General features: G+C 38.2%; 1 protein-coding gene across 2 annotated transcripts in view; it reads right to left on the reverse strand.

The window, feature by feature from the left end:
- Window positions 1-990: 990 nt before the first annotated feature.
- LOC123871325 (nose resistant to fluoxetine protein 6-like) overlaps window positions 991-27020 on the reverse strand; it is a 32099-nt gene continuing 6069 nt past the window's right edge. Inside the window, exons 2-12 of one of the 2 annotated variants that reach the window (XM_045915072.1) lie at window positions 19901-20037; window positions 12993-13302; window positions 12355-12466; window positions 10875-10962; window positions 9489-9664; window positions 8936-9121; window positions 6025-6201; window positions 5459-5609; window positions 3767-3944; window positions 2018-2160; window positions 991-1387 (exon numbers count right to left, since the gene is read on the reverse strand). In XM_045915072.1, the coding sequence (XP_045771028.1) occupies window positions 1280-1387; window positions 2018-2160; window positions 3767-3944; window positions 5459-5609; window positions 6025-6201; window positions 8936-9121; window positions 9489-9664; window positions 10875-10962; window positions 12355-12466; window positions 12993-13302; window positions 19901-20037 (1766 nt within the window). In that variant the 3' untranslated portion in view covers window positions 991-1279. Of the gene's footprint in view, window positions 1388-2017; window positions 2161-3766; window positions 3945-5116; window positions 5610-6024; window positions 6202-8935; window positions 9122-9488; window positions 9665-10874; window positions 10963-12354; window positions 12467-12992; window positions 13303-19900; window positions 20038-27020 lie in introns of those variants that run through there. The other variant, XM_045915071.1, reaches the window with a different exon arrangement.

The raw sequence follows: 27020 nt of genomic DNA on the forward strand, positions 1-27020 counted from the left end.
ACTTAGCAATCTAAGCATAATGTAAATAATAGGTATAAATACTTATAAAATGGGAAATTAAGTACCGTAATTAAGTGAAGTATCAAAGTCACATTTTTTTCGAACGGAAGAAATGTTCGCACGCCATTGATGTTTGTAAGCCCGAGCCGCAGGCGAGGGTTTACTTACCATCTGCATCGTCACGATCTTAGAATTACCACCGTCACTAGTTTGTAATGCCTAGCCTTTTAACGTCTGTGTTATTAAATACAGCGTTATTCAATACAGTTGTGAGAAAACAGATAAATAAACAAGAGTTTAAAAAAACCAAAAGACCATATTTTTTGTGCGATTTTTGCCTCATTCAAAATATCGGGTGGAGTTAATTCCATTTTATTTTCTACCTCATTATTTGAATCCTTAATTAAACCACTCGAATACAGTAAAGAGTGAAAGAGGAAGACTGCAAAAGAAAAATTTAATTACATCCTAATATAATATAAGTATATACCTATTATGAACACATCTCCAAGGCCCCTGATGTAACTTACTTGATAAACTAAGCTCATTACTTAAATCAAAAATACTTTATCACCCTAGTAATTAAAGTAAATAAGTAGGTATAATATTTACAACTTAAGGTACCTAACATGAATTAGATTTTAAGGCTCCACCACACAGGTGCGTCATAAAGATCGATATTGTCATGGCGCTGGTCGCGGTATCTATTTCCGAAGAGTGCCAGCACCTCGGTACTTATGCCTCCGCCGTCTGTCTGTCTGTCAGTTCGTCTGTCTGTCAGTGGCCGGTATCTCATAAACCGTAATAAGTAGTGTTGAAATTTTCAAGATTGTGTATTTCTATTACCGCTATAACATGATAAAAAATTCAAAATGCACCATGTAAAAAAATACATAGTTATATCTTATACGATGGTATGGAACTCTTCGTGTGTGAGGTCGACTCGCACTTGATCGATTTTATTATGAATACAATATTTATATTAAAATGCAGCTGAGGGACACATTTTTTTAAAATAAAAATAGCGAGCAAACGAGTGGGTGGATCACCTTGATGTTAAGTGATTACCGCCGCCTGAACATTTGCATTATATCGCAATAGAGAACGCATGCGATATTATCGAATGTTATATCGCACCTATCTGATAGAGTCAAGTACATTTTCTTACCCGCACCTTTACTTACAAATGCAGTAATTTCTAAATTACCGACATAGAAAAAAGTGCGTGTTTCACACGTTTTACAAAGACTTCATTTATGTCCAATATTATAATTATATATCACATAAAAATAGTTTGTAAAAACTTGTGTGTGGGTAGTTCAACGAAAATATGCAGCGGAAGTGACGTCACGTAGGTCATGAATATAGATGCCAAAGAGTGTCCTCCCTGAAACAAAAATCAACTGTTAGTAATTAAATTCATAGTACAGTTTAGCCGGCAAGATATATTGTACATCGACCTTTAGAAAGAGCTTTTGGCTTTGTAAAGCGTTGTCTCTGTCATTCATTCCTATGTGATGTTTTGTCGGTCCCAACGAGAGAGACAACGCTTTACGAAGCTATCTCTTTTGAAAGGTCGATATTTCCTACCGGGCACTTACTGTACTAACCCACATACCACTAATCTTTGTGTACTAACCTGACTAAATTAAATGGGTGGTGATGACCTAGTGGTGTATATATGTCAGTCTCCTAGTCGGGAGGTCGGATGTTTGATTCCGTGCACGCACCTCTCACTTTTTTCGGAGTTTTTTTTTAAGTAATTAAAATATCACTTACTTTAACGGTGAAGGAAAACATCGTGAGGAAACGTATATAGGTATCTGAAAATTCCCCACATTGTTCTCAAAGGTGTGTGAAGTCTGCCGATCCGCACATGGCCAGCGTGGAGGACTGTGGCCTAACCCTTCTCATTCTTTGTTTTGTATAACCAAATCAGCACTTATTATATTTACTTATTATAAGACCAGTGTAGATAACCCTTTGTAATAAATTGATTGATTGATTGAATACTTACAATCTCAAAGAAGGATGTCCTTGCTAAATTGGTCTTGACGGCTAACAGAGAGAGGTTGTACGTCCAATGTATGAGAAGCATGGAGAGCGACATCCTTCCCAGAATTTGCCAAGAGCGCCACGAGAGAATCCACCACCAAATACCTGAAAAGAGTAACAAAATCAAATGAAAAAACATCATAATATAGTAGTTACTTAGATAGTGCCATAGATTCCTTCGGGGTCTCAGCTATTTGACAAGCGTTAAAACATTTCTTCCGAGTTCAGAGAAGTATTTTACGAGATCATTTCTGCGATCAGCTGTTTACAGGGTTGATACATTCAAGTTTTAAACAAATTCTTTAAGTCCTCGTATCTCATTTCAATTTCACCACCTCGAAAAATTTTAACTAAAAAAAGTTCCCATGGGATTTTTAAAAACCTAAATCCACTAAGACGAAGTTGTGGACACCGTCTATAATTTGATACAAAGATAGCTTGTATATAGAGACAGACATAGGCTACTTTTTATCCCAGAAAATCAGAGTTCCCGTTGGATTTTTAAAAACCTAAATCCACGCGGTCGAAATAGCGTGCAAGATCTAGTAATAAATATTATATTATTAATAAGCAATTGATACAGATAGATAACATAAATAAACATGAAAGAATTATCTGTTATACATACCAAAACGTAATTAAAAATTTTCCTATCGTCAGGGCCAGTAGTTATGGGCATTATAAACCGCAAACGCTGTTATGATCTCATAAAGTTTTCATAAAAAAGGAATAGGTATATTTTATAAGACTTAGCAACCAGATATAGTACCTAATTGATTTATGAGATCTATAAATAGTTCAAAGATAGAATTCCCAGAAGAATGATAAAATTAGTTGAATTCATTAACTTGGATTGACGTTATGAAGTAATTTGATGATTTATAGAAAGAGTGCTGTCTGCTGTTTTTTTTATATATTTTATTTACCTTAAACGGTGAGTCTTCATAAAGTGTAAAATATTTTAATGAAATTGGGCGAACTGGACCAGACAGAAAATATTTTATAATCATCATTGCCACAGTTTAAAAAAAATCATCCTCATTTAAATATTAAAGAGAAAATCGATTAATAGTATAATTGAGTACAGCGATTTTCTTGAAAAGTTCTCAAAATAACACCATTTCTATTCAGATTATTCTGTATCGTAGGTAAGTTAATTATTTATTTATGTACCAAAATTGTAGTTACAAAGTTACGATAAATTAAGCTATGTACAAAGGAAATGCTTATCTCTAAAAAGAGATTTCTTCCAGCTTCCCCGTGCAGGTTGTGAGTAAGGTGCATAAATACGTGGAATAGGTCCCATGGTACTAGATTTATAAAATGGTTAATACAAGTGCTACACAATAAGATTTATCTTTAATTAATTAGCTTTCAAAAAAAAAATCGAGTTCCTTTCTCAGACAGAACATCAGCAGAATCTGCTACTAGCTTTTCACTATTCAAATTTCAAGCCCCAATTTGAGTTTTCAAAAATCCTTTCTTAGCAAATGTCATAACAGGTAGCTATCTGCATGCCAGATTTCAGCTCAATCCGTCCAGTAGTCTGAGCTGTGCGTTGATATATCAGTCAGTCAGTCACCACTTCCTTTCATATATTTAGAAGATAAAGATACAGAGGCGACCGTATCTAAACGAGCAGACTTTATATGACGAGATGACGGCCAATTTCCAATATTGAAGAGGCATGAGACGAAAAAGAAGAACTTACGGTCAAGTCTATAGAAGAAGCCGATCATAGCTATGGAGACGATGACGCCGAAGACCGGCCGCTCCAGGGTTGAGAACAGCGTCACCAGGAACTTGTCCTGACAGTCCTTCATCAGGAAGCCGCCCAAGATCCACAGGAACATCGCGGGAACTGACATGCGGTACAGTATGCGGAACCACTGCAATAGATAAATACTCATTTAGGCAAGTTTCGATGTATGTAGGCAATACGTTGAAAGAAAATTCCTAATCTCTTTTGCTTTGCTGAACGAGGGTACGGCATTATATTGCCAGCGGATTGAACTCATTTCGTGGTTTAACTCCTAAGGATCGCCGGCATTACCAGTATCCGGGTAGGTATGTACCTATTAGATCAACTGGAGATATGGTAGCTTATTATGTTGGTCAAACTAGAGACCCATCGCGTCTTGGGTGTCGGAAATCGGAACACATTACAGCGGTTAGAAACAATGATCCTCAGAAAGCTGTGATCGCTTAGCATATTCCATAACCAGCCACAAAAAATGACTAAACTTGACAATCCCCAAGTGTTTTCTACGGCGTACTGTCACTTCAACGAGTGAGTGAGTGACTTACAGTGTTTTTGTGAAGGTCGTATTCGCTCTTCCTCATCAGATGGTAGACGAAGGCCAGAAGCAGTCCCAGTATGGCGGCCGGCGCACTGCTCCACGGCGCCGCGTATTGCCACTTCAACGAGTGAGTGAGTGACTTACAGTGTTTTTGTGAAGGTCGTATTCGGTCTTCCTCATCAGATGGTAGACGAAGGCCAGAAGCAGCCCTAGTATAGCGGCCGGCGCGCTGCTCCACGGCGCCGCGTACTGCCACTTGAACGAGTGAATGAGTGACTTACAGTGTTTTTGTGAAGGTCGTATTCGCTCTTCCTCATCAGATGGTAGACGAAGGCCAGAAGCAGTCCCAGTATGGCGGCCGGCGCACTGCTCCACGGCGCCGCGTACTGCCACTTGAACGAGTGAGTGAGTGACTTACAGTGTTTTTGTGAAGGTCGTATTCGGTCTTCCTCATCAGATGGTAGACGAAGGCCAGAAGCAGTCCCAGTATGGCGGCCGGCGCACTGCTCCACGGCGCCGCGTATTGCCACTTCAACGAGTGAGTGAGTGACTTACAGTGTTTTTGTGAAAGTCGTATTCGCTCTTCCTCATCAGATGGTAGACGAAGGCCAGGAGGAGGCCTAGTATGGCGGCCGGCGCGCTGCTCCACGGCGCCGCGTACTGCCACTTGAACGAGTGAGTGAGTGACTTACAGTGTTCTTGTGAAGGTCGTATTCGCTCTTCCTCATCAGATGGTAGACGAAGGCCAGGAGGAGGCCTAGTATGGCGGCCGGCGCGCTGCTCCACGGCGCCGCGTACTGCCACTTGAACGAGTGAGTGAGTGACTTACAGTGTTCTTGTGAAGGTCGTATTCGCTCTTCCTCATCAGATGGTAGACGAAGGCCAGGAGGAGGCCTAGTATGGCGGCCGGCGCGCTGCTCCACGGCGCCGCGTACTGCCACTTGAACGAGTGAGTGAGTGACTTACAGTGTTCTTGTGAAGGTCGTATTCGCTCTTCCTCATCAGATGGTAGACGAAGGCCAGGAGGAGGCCTAGTATGGCGGCCGGCGCGCTGCTCCACGGCGCCGCGTACTGCCACTTGAACGAGTGAGTGAGTGACTTACAGTGTTCTTGTGAAGGTCGTATTCGCTCTTCCTCATCAGATGGTAGACGAAGGCCAGGAGGAGGCCTAGTATGGCGGCCGGCGCGCTGCTCCACGGCGCCGCGTATTGCCACTTGAACGAGGGTACGCCTTTGTACTGCCAGCGGATCAATCTAAATACAAAAAAATTATTAGGTATTTTCACACATGTCAAAGTATTGTGTGCCTAAATGGTGTACATATGAGATTTCTTAGGGCGTAAGTCACACAGAACACACACACATACTTTAGCATTCATAATATTAAGTAGCTTATGCCCCCGACTTGGTCTAAACATATTTCAATCCCCTATTTTACGCCCCCAGGGGTTGAATTTTCAAAAATCCTTTGATTGCGGATGTCTACGTCATATTAATAGCTATCTGCATGCCTTTCAGCCCGATCCGTCCAGTAGTTTGAGCTATGCGTTTCGAGTCAGTCAGTCATTTTTTTCCACTTATGTTTGAACCACCTAAGCTATTCGTAAAACATCTAACTGAATAAACTACGTCACGTATTTTTGTAATTTTAGTTATCTTTGCAACTCACTCAGGGTTCCCAAGGAACAGGATCGTGAGGTCCCAGTTGTAGGTTATCGCGAAGTTGGCCAGGATGGACAGGACGAAGAGAGCCGAGAACACCTTCACAGCGGTGTGGGGTCGTCGAATCAGCAGCACTAACAGTACTGATGTCACTAAGTACAGCTGCATGTCTACTGCTAGGAACCTGGGAGAAATGAACATGGAGTTATTTATATGTATGTAATTGATCATATCATCAGTTTGAATAAATTTATTATTAGATGATGCCTGCGACTTCGATATATTGTTTGAAAAAATCTCGCGGGAACCATGGATAAATCCGTCCATCATCACTAAACACACACACAAACACACACACACACGCGCCATACACCACACACACACCACACACACACCGCACTCACACCACAAACATTATAATAATATTATGTAGTATGATTGGATGTTTCCCGCACACACACACACACACACACACACACACACACACACACACACACACACACACGAACACGCCATACACCACACACACATCGCACACACACCTGAAATATTATAATAATATTATGTAGTATGATTGGATGTTTCCCGCAACTTTATATCCCTTAGTCTCAGTTTTTTTTTCCTTGCAAATGCTTGGTATCTATTTCCGAGATGCAAGCTAACTCTGCAATTTCAAGTAAATAGAAAAGCCTCAGTTTTATGCATTCATATCAAACTAAGAACAGGAAAGTCAATGATCTCCACCTCTACTGTCATATGAAAAATACGGTTTGCAAAGAAAATAGGTACTTTATCTACTCGTACGTATAACAATACTTTTGTTTTGTACATTATTTAGCTAAGTCCTAGTAGGTATAAAAACTATTAAAAAATTCATGGGTAAGTATATTAAAATTAAATATATTTTTACTAAGACGCCACAATATGGCGGAAAGTTACCCCTCTAGTTTTAGTTTAAAAGCTTAATTAATAAGCTTATTTAATTAGTAATGTTTTTTTGTTTTTTGTTTTAATAACACTTTTTTTAGGCACTACATGTAGGGTTCCGTATCTCCAGAGAAAAAAAGATCCTTATAGGATCATGTCGTTGTCTGCCTCTTTCAAGACCCGTCAAGGGACTCAAACCCTTAAGGGTACATCCCGTTGAATTAGAATCATGTTTGGTAGGTAGCAATTAGCAGTCTTATAACACAAGTAAAGGGGAAAATCCGAAAGCCATGAATTTGTCATACATCACGAGAAAAATTAAAGTGTTATATTTGGTAGAATTGGCTACGGAACTCTTCGGGTGGGAATTAGACGCGCATTTGACCGGTGTTTTTTTAATAATCGGTTTAACGACTTTGATTTTTTGCTAAGTCATAATTATTATTTTCCAAGATAAAGTTTAAGCAAATAGAAAAAAAAAAATACAATTCAAATGATAAGAATCTTCGTTTTTTCAGCATAGGAAATACATATATAAAAAAAATAAGTAAATAGTTACTTAGTTTTTCACATCCGTTTGAACGGTATTATTATTTTGCAAAACAGGCACGCGCGTTCAGAGAATGTTCTAATTTGCATTTATAACTTAATGCGTGTTTTTCCATGCCCATTAACTCATGTTCCGGTATACCTAACCCAGCTAACCCTGACGTCAATCGAGATAAAAATAGACCCCGATTCCTGGGCCATACCACACAATAGCATTATGACCCTAAGAACATAATAGCTGTCAGATAATTTAATAGAGATATATGTATTTGTATTATAATAAATTAACGCCCAGCCCAAACCACAATAATCTAGGTAAAGGTCAAATTCTCAGAAAAACAATGAGTCAAACGAATCCAAAAACGATGGGTCAACCGTAGTATAATAATCACCTATCTATTTAAAATGTTTTTGGTTCTACCAAACGAAGTTTTGGTAGACACTGCAACAAACACTACCAAACGTTAGAATCGTTTCGATTGATTGGCCGTGAAAAGGTAACAGACAAATAGACACACTTTTGCATTCATATTGATATTATTATTATGATAAATAACTACACTATATCCATCCTAAACCACAATAATCTAGGTAAAGATCAAATTTCCGTAATAGACAATGAGTCAAGTGAATCCAAAAACGACGGGTCTACCGGAGGTAGTTTTGGAGTGATTGACTGTTTTATCACAGAATCCTTAGGCGCCATGAAAACAGCGCGTGGTATTCTTTACCACAAACATGTCTGTCAAGAAACCATGCCTAAACATTGATTTGAATAATTAGGTACCTATCATAGAGGTCTCTGTCAAAAGTTTTATTTACTAAGATATTAGCTAGACATTTGGTCATTTTAAGCTTATCAGAAAAAATCTAAATACCTACTTAGTAATTTTAGAAAAAAGGAACTAACAAGTATGTTTCAGCTATACAAGGAACCAATGGCCAATTTGCTATAATCTGCCAAACCAAACAAATCTGTATGGTGCAACACAAAGCATGCGACATGCACCGCCCGCCCTCCTACTGATAAACAAGCAGGAAAAGCCAACCACCAAGCAAGCCATACCATGGTGCACCACCACGTAACACCACACAAATTCCAAAACCACTCGACGCACGTTTCGCTCCGACGCCGGAGCATCCTCAGGAGATGTGGACCTTACAATGCCTATTTGAAAAGTAAATTACTTCATTAATTTTTAGTTACTTTATGGGATTTGTGTGGTGCTGCGTGGTTGTGATACGTGGGGCTTGCTTGGTGGCTGGCTTTTCTTGCATGTTTATCAGTGGGAGGGCGGGTGGTGCATGTCGTATGCTGCATGTTGCACCATACAGATTTGTTTGGTTTGGCGGATTATAGCAAATTGGGCTTTTGGTTCCTTTTATATCATGGACTTCCGCAAAATAACGCCTGCTTCTATACTACATGTTTTTCAGCTTACCAGGTCTGTATAAGGCATCTCTCGTCAGGCATCACCAGGTTGTTGACGTAGAACGCGTGGGTCCACCACTTGTTCCTGCAACGGTCACTCTCAGCTTGCACTAGAGTGGACCAGAGTGGGCCATCGCTCATGTGGCGCCACCACGTTGCTGTTAGCCCGACCACGAACATCGAAAGAGGTGTTATTCTAGAAGAATAAGTTAACGAAATTAATAATTATAGTTGAGTCTAACGTGTGTGTTAGTCTGTTAAGTGAGCATAAAGAGTTTACAAAAGAGTTTAAGACAATGGATGACTTTGGAGGTCCGAATTTGGCATGGTTCCCTGCATGTTTCGGAAAGCACGTTCAGCCGCGGGTCCCGCTTGTTATCATGTGATAATAACTGTAAAATCTCGTTTTCTGAGTCGAATTGCGTGCTGAACTATCTGGGAACCCACCTTATCATCCCAAAAACTCCTACTATTTATTATGATAAGAGATGGAGAGGATTAAATGCATGAATAATGCATTTTATTATCATTAATTATTATCGCCGTAACGGATGTATAATTACCTCACAACCCGATGCATAATGACCTGCCACCAGAACGCGAGCCCGATCTTCTTGTTAGGGTTGGCTTCGAGCGTCAGCAGCACGTTGTACGCCAGGAGGAAGCTGGACAGTATGATGAACGTCTGCACCACCGCTGTGCCGTTCGTCAGCATGGCCGACAACGGGTGCTGGTGTGCCTATTAAGTAAAAATTATAAAATTAAACAAGGTGATAATTAAAAATCGGTCAAGCAAGTCAGACTCGCACAAAGGGCTGCCATCGTATAAGAAATAACACCTTTTTTCAATACTATGGCCCCACTACCAAAGGTTTTACTGGAGCAGAATTTAGAAAGAGTGAAAAAAATAAAAAGAGTTTAAAACAAACAGACAGACATTCAGAGATTGTAGTGCAAGCCTCAGATGGGTTTTAAATGACTTGTTTAAAATCTATACTAATAAATAAAATTGGAGTGTAGGTATGTCTGTAATTTCGAAATAACTACCGCATATTAAGGTCATATGGTTATTTGAACGATACCATAACTGAATCACACGTTTTTAAAATTTTTGTCTGTCTGTCTGTCTGTCTGTTTGAAAAGGCTAATCTTCGGAACGGCTGAACCGATTTTGACGGGATTTTCACAGACAAGTAGAAAATTGACCAGGGAGTAACATAGGCTACTTTTTTAACCGACTTTCAAAAAGGGAGTTGTGTTTTTCTACCTATGTACACAGAAATATCCGATATATCTGAACCGATTTGCGTCGTTTCTTTTTTAATCGATAGAGGAACTTTGCGACATTGTTTCATAAAAGATTTGGATTCCAACTCCTCAATCCTGATGCTGCAGGGGATCTGACCAATCCACGCGGGCGAAGCTGCGGGCATCAGCTAGTCACACTAATATTATAAAGGCGAAAGTTTGTATGTGTGTGTGTGTGTATGTTTGTTACTCCTTCACGCAAAAACTACTGGACGGATTTGGCTGAAATTTGGAATGAAGATAGATAATATCTTGGATTAGCACATAGGCTACTTTTTATCCCGGAAAAGCAAAGAGTTCCCACGGGATTTCGAAAAAACTAAATCCACGCGGGCGAAGTCGCGGGCATCGGCTAGTTTACTATAAGACTTATAGGTAAGGTAATCAATTATAAACAAGTGATTAAAACATTTCATTCTTATTCTTAGTAGGTATGAGAAATAGTAACAGCGAATTAAATTCAATTAAATTTAAATTAAATTCAGCTATTATACAAGATTGTTTATTTATATTGTGCAATGTAGGCAAGTAGGTACTACCTAGCTACAATTATATGACTCAGGTTTTATTATTACGATTAATGGGGTATAATTGTTAATTAATCTGTTTGTCTGTAAGAAAAAAAACGTGTAAGTACTTACCGTTTCCAAAAAGCTTGGATTGTGTACAAAAGTCATGTAGTGTGCGATTGAAGAGTGCGCGATTATTACGGCGATCAGTGTTATTGCTCTGAAACAAACATTTTAAATTTTAATGTTATTAAATACCTACTCGCATACCTACCTATGCCAGAGTGAACTAGAGTGGGGAATTCTTTGATTTTCCGGGATATAAAGTAGCCTATGTGCTAATCCAGGATATTATCTATCTCCATTCCAAATTTCAGCCAAACATGTCCAGTAGTTTTTGCGTGAAGGAGTAACAAACATACACACACACACATACACACAGACTTTCGCCTTTATATTATTAGTGTGAAGTGTGATTACGTTCATCTTGCACGAATTGCAAATATCACGAATTGCAAATATTACAGCTACATTGTAATAATTAAAATATAAAACATTGTTATACATAATAGCTATCAGCCTATTAAATAAAAATACCTAAATAATAATAATAATTAACGGCCAGCTTAAACCACAATAATCTAAGTAAAGGTCAAACTTAGATCCTGGACCACAAGATTATTTTATATACCTACCTACTACAATACTATTATGACCATACAAAACATAATAGTTGTGAGATTACTCTAATTAATTGCCAAGCCCAAAACCGCAAAACTTTAATGATTTTCTTAATATACCTAACACCAAGATAATAAAAATCATAAAAACAAATCAAATGAATCCGAAAAGACGGGTTTACCAGACATAGTTTCATAGTTTTGGAATAATAATTGAGCATAGTCACAGATTAAAAATTTAATATCTAACCACAAAATTTTTAGGTGCGGTTTGGACTAAATACGTTTATATCCCTTACAACGCACGTGTTTAACGTGTGTTTAAATTTTGAACTTAGATAACTTGTGGTTGCTTCTTGTGTTTGAAAAAAGAAAGAAAAAATTTATTTACATAGTAACTATGCCACTCATAAAACATTTTTTATGTAGGTATGTGTTACCAGCTTCCATCACTCGAGTATTTGTTCAGAGCATAGACTTATATATATGGTTCAGAGTAATATAGGAGCGCCAAGATAACACTCATTGTCGTATATGGCACAACCTGAAAAAAGTTCCAGATGTATACATCGCAATATAAAGCGCAAATGCATACAGCGCCGATTTTCAACCAGAACCATTGAATAAGTACTGGTGACGCCATGGCAGCGGCTCAACAAATTAATTAACGCAAGAGCGGAGACCTACAAAAGACTTTTGTCCAGCCGTGGACGTAGACTTCATCATCAGTAGAGACTTCCACACGCTATGGTCTTGCACCCCCTGAATCCAGCAGCTCCCAGTAGTAGTGGAGGGTCTACCAAAACTTTCGAGGGTCTATCAAACCTTTTTTATGAGGTCGTCTAATATTCTAACCGACCTAAAATGGCATGGTGGCAATGAGCGGGGCACATAGTTTTAAAAACCGATAGACGAATGGGTGATAGACTTACTTCATGCCATTGACCGGGTCAAGCGCGCAGAGCCGAGGGTCCTCCTTCTCATAGTTAGCTGTCAGTCTCCCCCAGTTGACCCGGGCGGACCACGTCATCAGGTACCGGTTTGCTGAAAACGTTACTTTATTAAACTTCATCATCATCAACTACCCATCGCACTACTAAGCACGGGTCTCCTTTCAATAAGAAGGGTTTGGCCACGCTGACCAAGTACAGATTGGCAGATTTCACACACCTTTGAGAACAATATAAGCAACTCTCAGGCATCCAGATTGCCTCACGATGTTTTCCTCCCTATATTACTCCTTAAAAGGCGATTGCGCACTACATCCGATCCGAATCCGTGAAAATACGTTTCGAAGAAGTCATAGACTATTTGTATGGTAGTTGACGTACTAGCTCCGATTTCCGATATCCGACTTCTATCTTTCTTCTATGAGAATATCCAGGATGTGCCTCGGATTCAAATCGGACATAATATGATGTAGACATGTTAAAGATGTCCACTGAATAGCTTGGATCAGAGATCGGATTAGTGCGTAAACAATATCCGAGTCGGTCCGAGTTTTTTATATTCGTATTTTCACGGACTTGGATTGGATGAGTGCACAAACTCAACAAAGAAGAAGACTTACGTTTATTATCCGGGTTTCTGAGCAAATCATAAGCTGTTCCGACCACATTGCCCATCACGATCAGGCCAACTATCACCGCAAAGATCATATCCGGGACATCTATTGGTTTAGGTGGAGTTTCCTCAGTTTTACAATACTCCAATTCTATTAATTCTGTGTCGAGCCCATAGTTAGTTTTGGTCAGGTTGTGGACGCATTCTTCGAAGATGTGTGGTGGGGAATCTCCATCTATGTGTGCGCACGTGGTTGTCACACAGTAGCCTCGCTGGATATATGTGTGGTTGAAATGATTCTTGTCGTCGGAGAATTTCTGGAACAATGTAACGTAACTTTAATCACCTGACACAACTGAAGCTTTGTGGAAGCGGGCTAATTCTTGGACGAGGAATGAAGAATATATTAAACCATCGATGTATAAAACCAAGACCCATATGAGGTTTCTACGTAACCTCAGAACATGGGACCGGAATGTTGAATCTCTTGCTAGAGTGGTAAATAACCATAAGTGGCTGAAGCCATAACAATTGTTAATTAGCTAAGTATAGTAACTGTTCTTTTAATTCCTATGGCTATGGTGCTTTAAAAATATGAGTCAGAGAATTATTTTTAATATTCTGCTCATTCAGTGGTTTTTCTATGAGTTAATTTTAGCTCTTGGCTACAATCTGAGGTACAACACATGTAGGTATTTACCTCCGCAGACTTTTGGTAAAAGCATGTATGGCATGAAATTGGCTTGATCGGCTCACAGTGCCACGGTCCACCAGACCAGACCAGACCAGACATAATTTAGAAATTGTAAGTGTTTCTACTGAGAACTGAACCCAGGAGTTTTCAATTATAAGACCACAGTTTAACCAATGAACTTGGGAGGCAGTTTATGAACATACTTATAGCGGAATTCCAAACCATTAATAATCTATACATATAATAAAATTGTAGAAAAGTGGTGTCTGTACAATGGAAATATATAAAGAAAAAGTAGCAGGGGTTGTTATTATATCGATGCCGAACCCGAAATTGTAATTAATTTTTTTTTGTCTGTTTGTCTGGGTGTTTGTGCACGCTAATATCAGAAACGGCTTATTCTATTTAGATACGGTTTTCATCAATATATTGTAGTAAGCTTCACTTAACATTTAGTGTTTATTTCATGTCAATCGGTTCATAAATAAAAAAGTTATGTCAATTTAAAGAATCACGGCGAACATTTTTAACGTACAGAGTATTCCACGCGAACGAAGTCGCGGGCACAGCTAGTACTAAAGTAAAATCCCGAAGCCCCAGACAGACTTACTTACCTACGTCATTCAAATCAAGTTTTGATTTTTCAATAAACGTGCTGTGGAGGTAGGTTTTATAGGTTTACTAACTGCCGCAGCAAAAGCTGCCGTACTCTTGTTAAAAAGCGGCTAACCCTAAAAAATGCTTTATGAGTAGGTATAGTATCGTATCGCCAAAATTTTTCGTAATTCGGAATTTTGAAATACGACTATAATTATGCTACGTAGGAACAAGCTCTTTTTCTGTTGCTGGGTCGGCACTAAAGCGCGACCCAGAGAAGTACAATCTATAGAATCTATACTAATAAATAAAATTGGAGTGTCTGTCTGTAATTTCGAAATAACTACCGCATATTAAGGTCATATGGTTATTTGAACGATACTATAACCGAATCACACGTTTTTAAAATTTTTGTCTGTCTGTCTGTCTGTCTGTCTGTCTGTCTGTCTGTCTGTCTGTCTGTCTGTCTGTCTGTTTGAAAAGGCTAATCTTGGGAACGGCTGAACCGATTTTGACGGGATTTTCACAGACAAGTAGAGAATTGACCAGGGAGTAAAATAGGCTACTTTTTTAACCGACTTTCAAAAAGGGAGTTGTGTTTTTCTACCTATGTACACCGAAATCTCCGAGATTTCTGAACCGATTTGCGTCATTTCTTTTTTAATCGATAGAGGAACTTTGCGACATTGTTTCATAAAAAATTTGGAGTCCAACTCTTCAATTCTGATGCTGCAGGGGATCTGACCAATCCACGCGGGCGAAGCTGCGGGCATCAGCTAGTCTATATATAAGAGTCTATAGAATCCATTTTAAAGGCAGGTCAGTTTTTAATTCCCATGTTTTTTGGCAATAACTCAAAGACTACTTTTTGGGTTTAGCCGCTTTTCACCAAAAGGTCGGCAGCATAGATAATGATAGGTGTAATCTGAAGTTATAGGTAGGTACATATGGTTTATAGTTTTCTTGGCGGCATCAAACCGGAACTTTTGGGTGGCGGTACGGTTTTACCAAAAGCGTAAACAAGTCTTATAACCTGCGAATCAGTTCAAATAAATCATGAAACGTAGGAGCGTTTTATTAAGGGGACATAGCGAATACGAAACTGATTTCAGCAAAAGTGTAAAAAAAATGATTTACTTATTGTTTACTGTAACGTACATTGGCCGCGACGGAACCAAACAATAAAATTATATCACTAGCCACAAAATAAATAAACAAGTGTAAATTAAAAATTTATAACACTCCCGACAAGTGAAGGTTACAGTAACTAGAAAAGAGCTGATAACTTTCAAACGGCTCAACCGATTTTCTTGGATTATAGCTAAGAACACTCTCGATCAAGCCACCAAAAAAAAAACTAAATTAAAATCGGTTCATTAGTTTAGGAACTACGATGCCACAGATAGATACACAGATACACACTTCAAACTTATAACACCCCTCTTTTTGGGTCGGGGGTTAAAAATGTAGAAAAAATATTAATAACCGTTCCTGATTTAAGCTACAAAATTTACGTAGGTAGAGCTTGTCATTTTGAAATGACGCACCCCACTACATAATTTTGTAGATAGATAAAATTATCGTTGTATAAAATAGACAAGCTCTACCTATCTATATTTGGTGAAGTTTTCAGAAATTTTCTTTCGAAAAAGCTTTGTACCCAAACGTATTCCTATTACATAAAACACATCATAAGTACCTACTTAGTATCTTAGTTATTGTATTTGTGGTTTCAAATATAATGGGCATACAAAAATCACAAAGTTTCAATATGGAACCTTTTTTTTTTTTTTTTTTTTGTTGACGCTGGGGAATGCATTTACGCATCCCCCCCGGAGGGAGGGTATGTGGGACTCGCCGGCCGAGAGGCGACCGGAATACCCACTAAACCCCAGCGGCGCTACTGCGCGTCGCCTGGCGACTGGGTCACGGGAACGGCCGAAGCAAACAACCGCGACCCAGCCAGCGACGTCTGCTAAGGCAGACCCTCCACCGGGGACCTGCTCGGTCCCCATCGACGCACCTCCGGGACGCACCAACGAAGTGCGTCCCCCGACCTTGGGACGCGAACGTCGCCCGCGTCCCATCCTCCGCTTCATCCACTGTGCCCTCTGCTAGTCAGAGGGACACGCGGAGAAACCTCCCCCCCTGCCAGGTCATTAGCCATAGTCAACAATATCTCTGAAGAGAAATTATTAGCCATGTTACCGGGGCGCACCGGCCCGAACACTGCTCTTCCCCTCGGACGCATCCAAAAGGGACCAGCAGCATCCAGGCACACTGGGAGGTTACCTGGCTGGAAAATAAATTAAAAAGGTACCAAACCCGTTCTCAATAAAATTACAATTATACTTTTATTCTTATCGGATCTGAATTTAATTAAATAAGTAAAAACCAGTTAACTAGTTTAAATTATTTACCTAATTAACATGACGTATTCTCAAAAACCCTTTGCCTCAACGATAGGTTTACTATAACTTGATACATAATAGGTACCTACCTGTTGGCTAGATCTTCGACAACCTCTGAACTCATACAAGACTGCCACAAGGCTCTGGAAACACTCGCCATGTCGAATGACATCACCCTACGGTGGGTCAAAGGACATGATGGGGACCAGGGAAACGAGGCAGCGGACGCATTAGCACGCAAGGCTACGACGCTGAAGGTGACAGGGCCAGAGCCTATGGTACCCATACCCTTCAGTGAGTATAAAAAACGTTTAAGTGCGGAAACCAGCCCAGAGAGAAGAAGAAGAAGAAGGTACCTACCTGACCACTTTGAAGGCTACGCACATCATCATCATCATCATGATCAACCCATTGCCAGCTCACTACTGAGCACTGTCAGAATGAGAAGGGTTTTAGCATACGTAGTCATAATATGTACGGATGCCATGCTGGCCTCTCAGAGCGGATTGGCAGACTACATCTTTGAGAACATTATGGAGAACTCTCAAGCATGCTAATTGCCTCACGATATAAAGCAAGTGATATTAATTAATGTTTAAAAAGCATTATATCTAATATCTATATACCTACCTACTTAACTCAGAAAAGTTAGAAATGCGTGCCCGGGATTGAACTGTGGTCTGCCTACTGATTCGCTAACTCAGTGTCTAACACTGAAGGAGAGCCACTGAGCCCATATCACATGTATTTTTAATCCATTAAAGGTTTTCTATGAAAAATTATTTTAATATCACTCACTGAAGTAGCAATGTAGAACCAGCCAATGTCAAATAAACTCGGTGGCTATCATTCAGTGTTATACACTAAGTTAGCAAATCACCCCGCTGACTACACAAAGTCATCAACACCAATAAATATGATATTATACTACGGAACCCTCAAAAGAGTTTCGGATTAGAGAGCTCATTCATACCTAAATTTTGAGCATTGAACCTTGAATAGAGTTCGTTGACTTCAGCCTTTGATTACGAATCAGAATAAGATAATTTGATTTATTTTTATCTACCGACCTCTCCGGCACAGTGGTGTTTGCTTTGCGCTATAAGCAAAAGGCTTGGGGTTCGGTTCTTTGGCCTGACGTTATATAATTTTAATCTACCAGACGGTGAACGCAACTTCGTGTGGATTTAGGTTTTTTAAAAATCCCGTGGAAACTCGATAATTTTTTTCAGGATTAAAAATAACCTATGTCACTCTCCAGGATGCAAGCTGCCACTATTTTTTGTCAAAATCACTTAACCAGATGGGCCGCGAAAAAATAACAGACAGGACAGAAGATAATAAGGTGATAGTATTATACTCGTAGGTTTATGAATGGTACTTTTTTTTGCTTTTAGTCGTATCGTAAAAAACTATAATAAGAAGGTAGTTTGGAAGCATATTATGTCGTTTGGTTTGAAAAAAATATCAAATAACAGGTACTTAACTGCCAAGGCAAAAATCTGAAAATCTTAGTAGGGTCTAATTAACCATAAATAGAATAGTTCTAGAAAATAATAAAAATGAAGGTCACAAATCGAACAAACAAAACAATTACGTTAGGTAACATTGAATTTCGCATTAGTTCGCAATTCGCATGGTTAAATAACGACCTTGTTTTAACTAATTAAATCACTCTAATCCGTCCATTGTAGGTAAGGTCCCAAACTTTCCGTACAAAGTAGCTGTCAGTATATTTATTGACATAAAAGGCGAGGGACCCGTTATGGAAAAATACCAAACTAACTTTATATCGAAGGTGAAGAGATTTAGGAGTTTCAAGTTCGTAACTTGTTAAGAGTTGTTATTATAAGAGCTGGCATTAGTAATATTGTAGGTATGTAGCTTTCATGTTTTTTCAATTATATCATGCGAAATCATTTTTGCAAAAGCTAGTCATGATATAATCTGAAAAAATTCTAGTAGCCTAGACCACTTCTTGTATAACCCCCTCTACCTACTTTTTAATTTTCTTCTTCTTTTAAAGTCTTTTAAATTTTTCCGCCACTTTATTTTCAAGTAGCTATGTAACTTTAAACTTTCATACGAATTTCAAACCCCTATTTCACTCCCTTAGAGGTTAAATTTTCAAAAATCTAAATTTCCAAAATGTATGCCTTTCAGCCCGATCCGTCCAGTGGTTTTAGCTGTGACTGATAGCTATCAGTGAGTCAGTCAGTCACCTTTTCATTTTATATATTCGATGATGATATTTAATTGACCTGGAGGTCATGGTCTCTTTATAATAAAAATTAAAACTTAATCCACGTCATATTACGATTATTGCATTCTTGCGTGATATGTTTTTTTAATAAATATAATTAATGCACTTGAGATAGGTCAGTTTAATGATTTAATCACATGTTAATTTGTTACGACTGTAATATAACTACATGATATGAGTAGAGATTGCCCGCGGTTTCAGTCCAGTGGCAAAAAGAAATTCAGCTTTTTCCTTGTCTATTAATGAATCTACTTATCCATACTATTAATATTATAATGCGGAAGTGTGTCTGTCCGTCTGTCTGTCTGTGTGCTACCTTTTCACGGCCCAACAGTTTAACCGATTCTGACGAAAGGTACAGAGGAAAGCTTATATTCCGGGGACGGACATAGACTACTTTTAATCCCGGAAAATCAAGGAGTTCCCACGGGATTCCTAAAGACCCATCCGCTTGACCGATTTGTTTGAAATTAGGTACCAAGGTAGCTTGCGTCCATGTACCTAATTGACATAGGTAACTTTTTATCCCGGAAAATCAAACCGTTCCCACGGGTTCTTTGAAAACCTAATTCCACGCGGACGAAGTCGCGGGCATCCTCTAGTTTAGCATAATATTTAGACAATGTGATGAGAGTGGGTAAACCAGTCCAGCGTGGCAAGTTAAAACTTTATTTGTTGTCAAACTGTTGATCACTGTAAAAATAATATTTATATATATAAAAAATACTAGCTATTTTTTATATAAAAAACCAGCCAATAAATGCCTGCCAAACGAGCAGGCGGGTCACCTGATGTTAAGTGAATACCGCCGTATATTGGGATCGTCCAAAAGTCGAACAGCCTGCCTTTGGATCCGATCGATGAATGGAAGGAGTTGGTACTGTTCCGGCCCAAAGGTGTGAGCCCATATTATGTGGGCGGTACTGATGTTTACTGTTATAACCCAATACCTGTATAGCGTCCAGAAGTCGGCTGTATCGCTTCGACGTGAGGTGGAAGGACCCGAGGCAGAAGGCGCCGCGCGTGGCCAGGCATTCTTCATAATCGTCCAACTCGAACAGCCTTGGCATAGAATAGTACTGCTCTTCTGCAAAACAAATTGATATTTTTATTATTTAAGCCTCTAGCTCTAAATAGCCCGCATTTTGAGGGTTCCGTACCTCAAAAGGACAAACGGAAGCCTTATACGATCACTTTGTTGCCTGTCTGTCTGTCCGTCCGTATTGTCTGTCGAGAAAACCTATAGGGTACTTCCCGTTGACCTAAAAACATAAAATTTGGCTGATAGCACAAGTAAAGGAATAAATCCGAAAACCGTGAATGTTTGGTTACATCATTAAAAAAATATTTAAATGTATTATCACAGAATATAATATCTCCTCTATGTAAAAAGTAAAATATATTTATTTACATTAGTCTATACGTAACATAATAATTAATTATGCAAAAGATTTGCTAGTAAAAGTAGATCAAGGTATACCTACCTACTCTACCTCTGAGTAAATCGTACGTACCTACGAATTATTAGTCAGTAGGTGCCTATAATTTTGTTGATGCGGTTTTTTTAAAAGCCGATGTCCGTCTACGTAATACAAGTTATCTCCATACCTAGTCAGATGAGACGTGAAAAGGTAACTGACAGTTAAACATACTTTTGCATTGATAATATTAGTATGGATATAGAGGTACCTCTAAATTTCCTCACAGAACCCGTTAGTGAAAATTATATGGAAATCTCTATGATTTCTATGATGATATCAATCATAGTATCAAGAGCTACTTGTACATTCGGAATCCATACTTAGTATTATAAATGCGAAAGTGTTTCTGTCTGTCTGCTACCTTTTCAGGGCCCAACAGTTTAACCGATTCTGACGGGTAAAGAGTTAGCTTATATCCCGAGGACGGACATAGGCTACTTTTTATCTCGGAAAACCAAAGAGTTCCCATCGGATTCCTAAAGACCCATCCGCTTAACCGATTTTGGTACCGAGGTAGCTTGCGTCCCTGTAATTGACATAGGCATCCCGGAAAATCAAACAGTTCCCACGGGATCTTTAAAACCTAAATCCACGCGGACGATGTCGCGGGTATATTCTAGTTCTTCATAAATCAGAAATGAGGAGTGAGGAAAGCCATAGGAGAACCAAAGTAGCTCAGCGAGTTGCGAAGCTCAAGTGACAATGGGCGGGGCGCATAGTTCAAAGAACCGATACACGTTGGAATCCAAGGTGCCGGAATGGCGACCTCGCATCGTAAATTGCTGCATTTTGGCACTCTTTCCACTAGGTCAACGGACGACTTTGACGAGTGCGACTCGTTTGAAGTGGTCCGTTGACCTAGTGGAAATCCAAGTGGATCCAAGACAGCGACCTATGGAAGTCCCTACTATGTGGGCCACCAATGGACGTCTATAATTGGTTTTTAACGACGAGGGAGATTTTTTTTTCCTTTCTTGTTAGGTACGAAGCGATGATTGCCTAGTGGATCCCTTGGATCGAACCTTTCGGAGTTACGTGCGTTTTAACATATCTAGACACTAATTAATTAATGAGCTAACATGAAATACCTATTTATACTATATAAAATTTTAATATATAGGGGGAGGGGGGGCACATTGATTCACGGGGCACATTGGTACAGTATCTATATCTCAAAACCGATAAACGCTACACAGTCCGGCACATCACTAGAATGCTCAAGGGCATTCACAAGAATGACAGTTGTGACACCGTTCGCCGCCAGTTTGCCATTGGACCTCAACGGTCACTAACGTGTTGAAAGTGGCGTGCGCCGCTGCCTACAAAAAAAAAACGTGAAATGTAATTGTGTCTCAGGAGGATTCTTTTAGTTATTTTTGTTATTATTTGTTACTACAGGTAAGTAAATATAGTTATTATTGTATTTTAAAATGTTTTTGATTGCATTATTATTATATATTAGATAAAATTAATTGTTTGTGGAAAAAGTCCGTTGGGGCACTTTGATACGGTAATGTGCGGGGTACAATGATACGTATCAATCTGCCCCTCTAGAGTATTAAAGTCAAAAATAATAGTTTATTTTATTGTTTATTTTCTTTTTTTCAGAAAATGGTGCGCACGTACAAACCCAAAACTGATAGAAAAAATATCAATGAAGAAAACATTGAAGACGCAATACGTGAAGTATTGTCAAAGACTTTATCTATACGCAAAGCAGCCGACAAATATAGCATCAAAACTGCGACCCTACAACATCGCATAGAAAAAGCCAGACAATCATTTGAAGCTACCAGAATATTATCTACAAATGAAGCATCCTCTTCATTACAAGCAGAATCTTCTTTATCACAAGCAGGTCCATCTTCACCACAAATAGCACCATCTATGGAGATGGCACAAATAGCGTCATCTTCAGCACACACTACTACTGCAGCTTTATCATCACACACTGCTACAGCTACTTCATCAAACATCTATGGTTCCAAGTATACCGTTGCACAAGTTTTTTCAATCGAACAAGAAAAGGCATTGACTCAATATTTATTGAATTGCAGTAAAATGCACTACGGCCTTACATTGAGACAGCTTTTGACTTTGGCATACGAGTTCGCAGAATCCTCAGGGTGTAATTATCCAAAACCCTGGATGTTAGAGATGTAGTTTTGCAATTACCAAAACCAACTTTCTCCAAAGGCACATCTCGAACATCGTCGCTTTATTCATTTTCGGTAGGTTTTACTCGATATAATATCCAGTAGATTGTTTTGTAATTTATATGAGAGTTTTTATGATTATTTTTGCTAAATTTTTGATGTTTGTTTAATTTTTTAAGAAAACTATTGTTCATTTTGATAGGAGGTTCTAATATTATATTTTCATTAACAATATTCAATGTTAAAGTCTGATTACTTAGTAAGTATATAACTGATTATATAATTAAGAAAATAACAGAGAATTAGTCTTGTTCTATGATGACAATATTGTTTTTTTTTTGTGATTATATTTCTTAAGTAACTTAAGAGACTGATTATGGCTAATGTGCACTCTTAATAAAAAGTGTTTTGCGATCTCAATCAATAAAATTGTTTTATTTCTTAATTTTAAGTAATAATACAGTTTATATTGGGTTTTTAGTCAGTTTAAATTTGCATTTCATATGGATCTAAAATACGTATCAAACTGCCCCACCCCATGTATCAAAGTGCCCCACTGGTGGGGCAGAATGATACAAACATTTTATTTTCTTAAAATCACATTATCTCTATACGTCGCCAATTTTTGCGGTTTTTGCGTAGCCAAAATGTAAGCTGACATATCAGCCAATGCACACATCAAAACAAATATTTAAATATAATGCTTTATGGTCCTCAGAAAAGAGATTTAATTTTTGTGTATCAAAGTGCCCCCCCTCCCCCTAGTAGGAAAACATTGCATCGTGAAGAAACCTGCTTGAGAGTTTCCCATAATGTTCTCAGAATTCGCGACTGGCTAGCAAGCAAGGTAGACTATTGCTAAACTCGTAAGAGGAGACCTAAAGTAATGAGTCGGCGATGGTTTGATGATAATGATGCAGTAGTACTTTACTACTTTTCTGACTACTTGATTCGTTGCTACGTGAAAGAAGGACAAATCAGCAAGCCTAATTGCCTAATGTCGCATAATTGTTTTACATATATATAACATATAATATTATGTATATGGATTTGGTAGGTCGAGGTCTGCTAAATGGTAATTATTATGCCCTAATGGTAGCACCGCATCGGCACAGAGTATAATATGATATTACATATTAATATAGAGCTTCGACGAAGACGTAATCTAGACGAAGCAATGGGTTGGTAAGGGTGGGACCACAGATCCATATTTTCTACTCTGTGGATGTGACTAAGCAGCGACCTGAACTGTTCGTAGCTTTAGTTTTACGTAATTAATTAACTAGGTATCACCACTATATCATCTTACAAATCTAATAATTGTGACCATCAAAAAGAGTACAATTGTTTTTAATTCAGCCAAGGAACAATGTTACAGTATTTTAAATGAATAATAATTAGATTTTACTTTGACTTTGTTCAAAGATTTTCAAAATCTCCCAGAATCGAATAAACAATTTTTAGAATTTTTCATTTTACTTCTATTGAACATGAGTATAATACCCCATTATAGTCATGTTTAACACCGTAATAAAAAAAATGTATTAATTTTTTATGGTCTTTTATAGTGGTTTATATATTATGTGCATAATAAATACTAAGGTCACCCGTGCGAAACTGAGCACCGATCAATAGGCTTAACTTGACCTAAAAAGAGATTATAATTAAGGTATTTGGGTTTTACTATTTGCCGATTATTTATGAGCTGTTTTGCCGTCTTCGTCCAAGGTCCATCGCATGGTAATGACCGACAACGTCGCAAAAGCTTAGGGTTGCCGATCCTATAATTATAATGAATTAACAAGTGTAAATTAATTTATAACACCCCCGACAATTGATTGTTACAGTAACTAGAAAAGAGCTGATAACTTTCAAACGGCTGAACTGATTTTCTTGGATTATATCTAGAAACACCCTCGAAGCCACCTTTCAAACAAAATAAACTAAATTAAAATCGGTTAATTAGTTTAGGAGCTACAATGCCACAGACAGATATACAGATACACACGTCAAACTTATAACACCCGTCTTTTTGGGTCGGGGGTTAAAAATAATATATGACTGCTCTGCCAAAAAATGGACTACAAAAAAAAAATTCTATTTTTGAAGTTTGAATTTAAATGTGAAACAACCACAATAATACTACATTTTTTTTTTTTCAAAATACTTATACCTGCCTAACCAATTTCAGTCGGAATGATAGAGAATCCTAATCTGTTCAGACGTTTAAAAGTTATGGTGGAATAAAGAAACTCACGGACATGAACCATGACAATTTGTTAATTTTTAGCTTCTTTGTGTTTTGTCTTTGTTTGGCTTGCTATAAAGACTTTCCATCTATCTTTTTTATAACCTGTTCAGAATTTTTTATTTAATCATACGATGTTTTAATTTTCTGTTTAATAGTTTAATTATTAGTCTTTAACGAATGTTGTGATCATTTCAAAAAAGTTTTAATCGCTTACATTATAACCAGTTTATTGGTCAGTTTAGGGATCAAAATAAAAGATAAATACGTAAATAAGTTCCTTTATTTACCCTTTTACCCTTTCTGAAATCAGATATACTTTAAATAAAAAACTTTATCACTCATAAAAAAGTTGGTAACCCTATATCAGCACCGGTTCGGAAAGTTGATTCCATCGAGAAAAAGCCGGCAAAATTAAATCAGATTAGATATTCAGATCCGAACAACAAACCGGTATCGGTCAAAACAATACGTAGTATGAAGCGATAAGAAAAAACACCATGAAACATGTTTTGGAATACATTACAGGCCATGATGGGAATGCATGGGAATCTAAAGGCTTGGGTAGAAACCAAGCGGGACGAAAACGGCAGCCAAGACGACTAACTGAAGCAAATCACAAAGGGTGTGTGTGTGGTGTTACACCGCGCTATTGTTTCTTCACTCAACTTTTCTTTTCCCACGCAGAAAAAAGTTGACGTCAATCAACGTGAACTGTCTTAGTAATCGTTTTATACTTACTTAAATATTTATCAAAATAATAAGTGCTAGTTTTATGCATTGAAAACCGGTCAGGTTCGAATCTGACTCGCAAAGGAAGGGTTCCGTACCATTGTTTGTTGATTATGTACTTTTTATTTTTTATAATTTACATTTTTATCGTTTATTATAGTGGCAATAAAAGTTCACAATCTGAAAATTTCAACTCTCTGCCTATTACGCTTCATGAGACATAGCCCGCTTACAGACAGACAGACAGACGGACGGACAGCGAAGGCTTAGTCATATTAAGGTCCCGTTGGCACCCTTCAGGTATTTTCAGAATCGAATCATTATAGTTCCAGAGATTACACCCTACTTAGTAAACTCACAAACTAAAAAATATTAGTACAGATACTGATGTTACAACATATTATGTAAGTGCCTAGTTCATTATATCCATACTCCATACTATAATATTATAAATGCGAAAGTGTGTCTGTCTGTCTCCTAGCTTTTCATTTAAGCCCAACAGTTTAACCGATTTTGATGAAAGGTACAGACTTAACTTACACCCCGGGAAGAGACATAGGCTACTTTTTATTCCAGAAGATCAAAGAGTTTCCACGGGATACTTAAAGACCCATCCGCTTAACCGATTTATGTAAAAGGTACAGAGGTGGCTTGCATCCCGGAAATGGACATGGGCAACTTTTTATCCTGGAAAATCAAAGAGTCCCTACGGGATTTTAAAGACCTAAATCTAGTTTCCCATTTTTTAAAGGCAAGTGGGGTCCATACCAAAAAGCCGATAGGTGTGTAACTAAAAACACAAAAAAAAATGTTTTATAAATAAACTATTGCGAATTATAAACAATGAGTCTTCACATTTTTTACGAAAAGTCTTAATAGTATTATTTATTTGCAGTTATCAGTTATTATTTCCGGTCTGCCCGTCTTTAATAAGCTACGTCAGAAAATTTTCCATGCCATCGGGGTTTTTTCATTCAACCGAGTCTGTTCAGCTTTTTATAGGTCGCTTTACAATTGTTAATCTTTAATAATGTCCGTTTAAAAAATTATAATAACTTATTTACCTATGCATAGCGAACGTCACAGATATTATTATAATAAAACGAGATAAAACCCAAAAAAGAATAAAACATTGAAACGACTTGACGCTTATAGACGTATTGAACTTGGTTTTCTTTTATTTTTTGATTCAAATCTGCTTGCGACGGTATTTCGTCATATTCCGTAATCCGTTTATCCAACCTATAATAGCCACCCTAGTTGGAAACGCCTGTCCACCTTAGACTAAAATATAATACATAATATACAAATTCCGAGTGTGGAGACGGGCAAAATTCCCGAGTAGGTATGTACATCCTAGGGTTGCTGTTTTATGGTGGATGGACCGAATAAGCAGATTTTGTTTAAATTACTTTTATTAAACCGATTGTTATGAGTTTCCCATAATATAAGG

The sequence above is a fragment of the Maniola jurtina genome, chromosome 13 (assembly GCF_905333055.1).
Source record: "Maniola jurtina chromosome 13, ilManJurt1.1, whole genome shotgun sequence".
Classification (NCBI taxonomy): Eukaryota; Metazoa; Arthropoda; class Insecta; order Lepidoptera; family Nymphalidae; genus Maniola; species Maniola jurtina.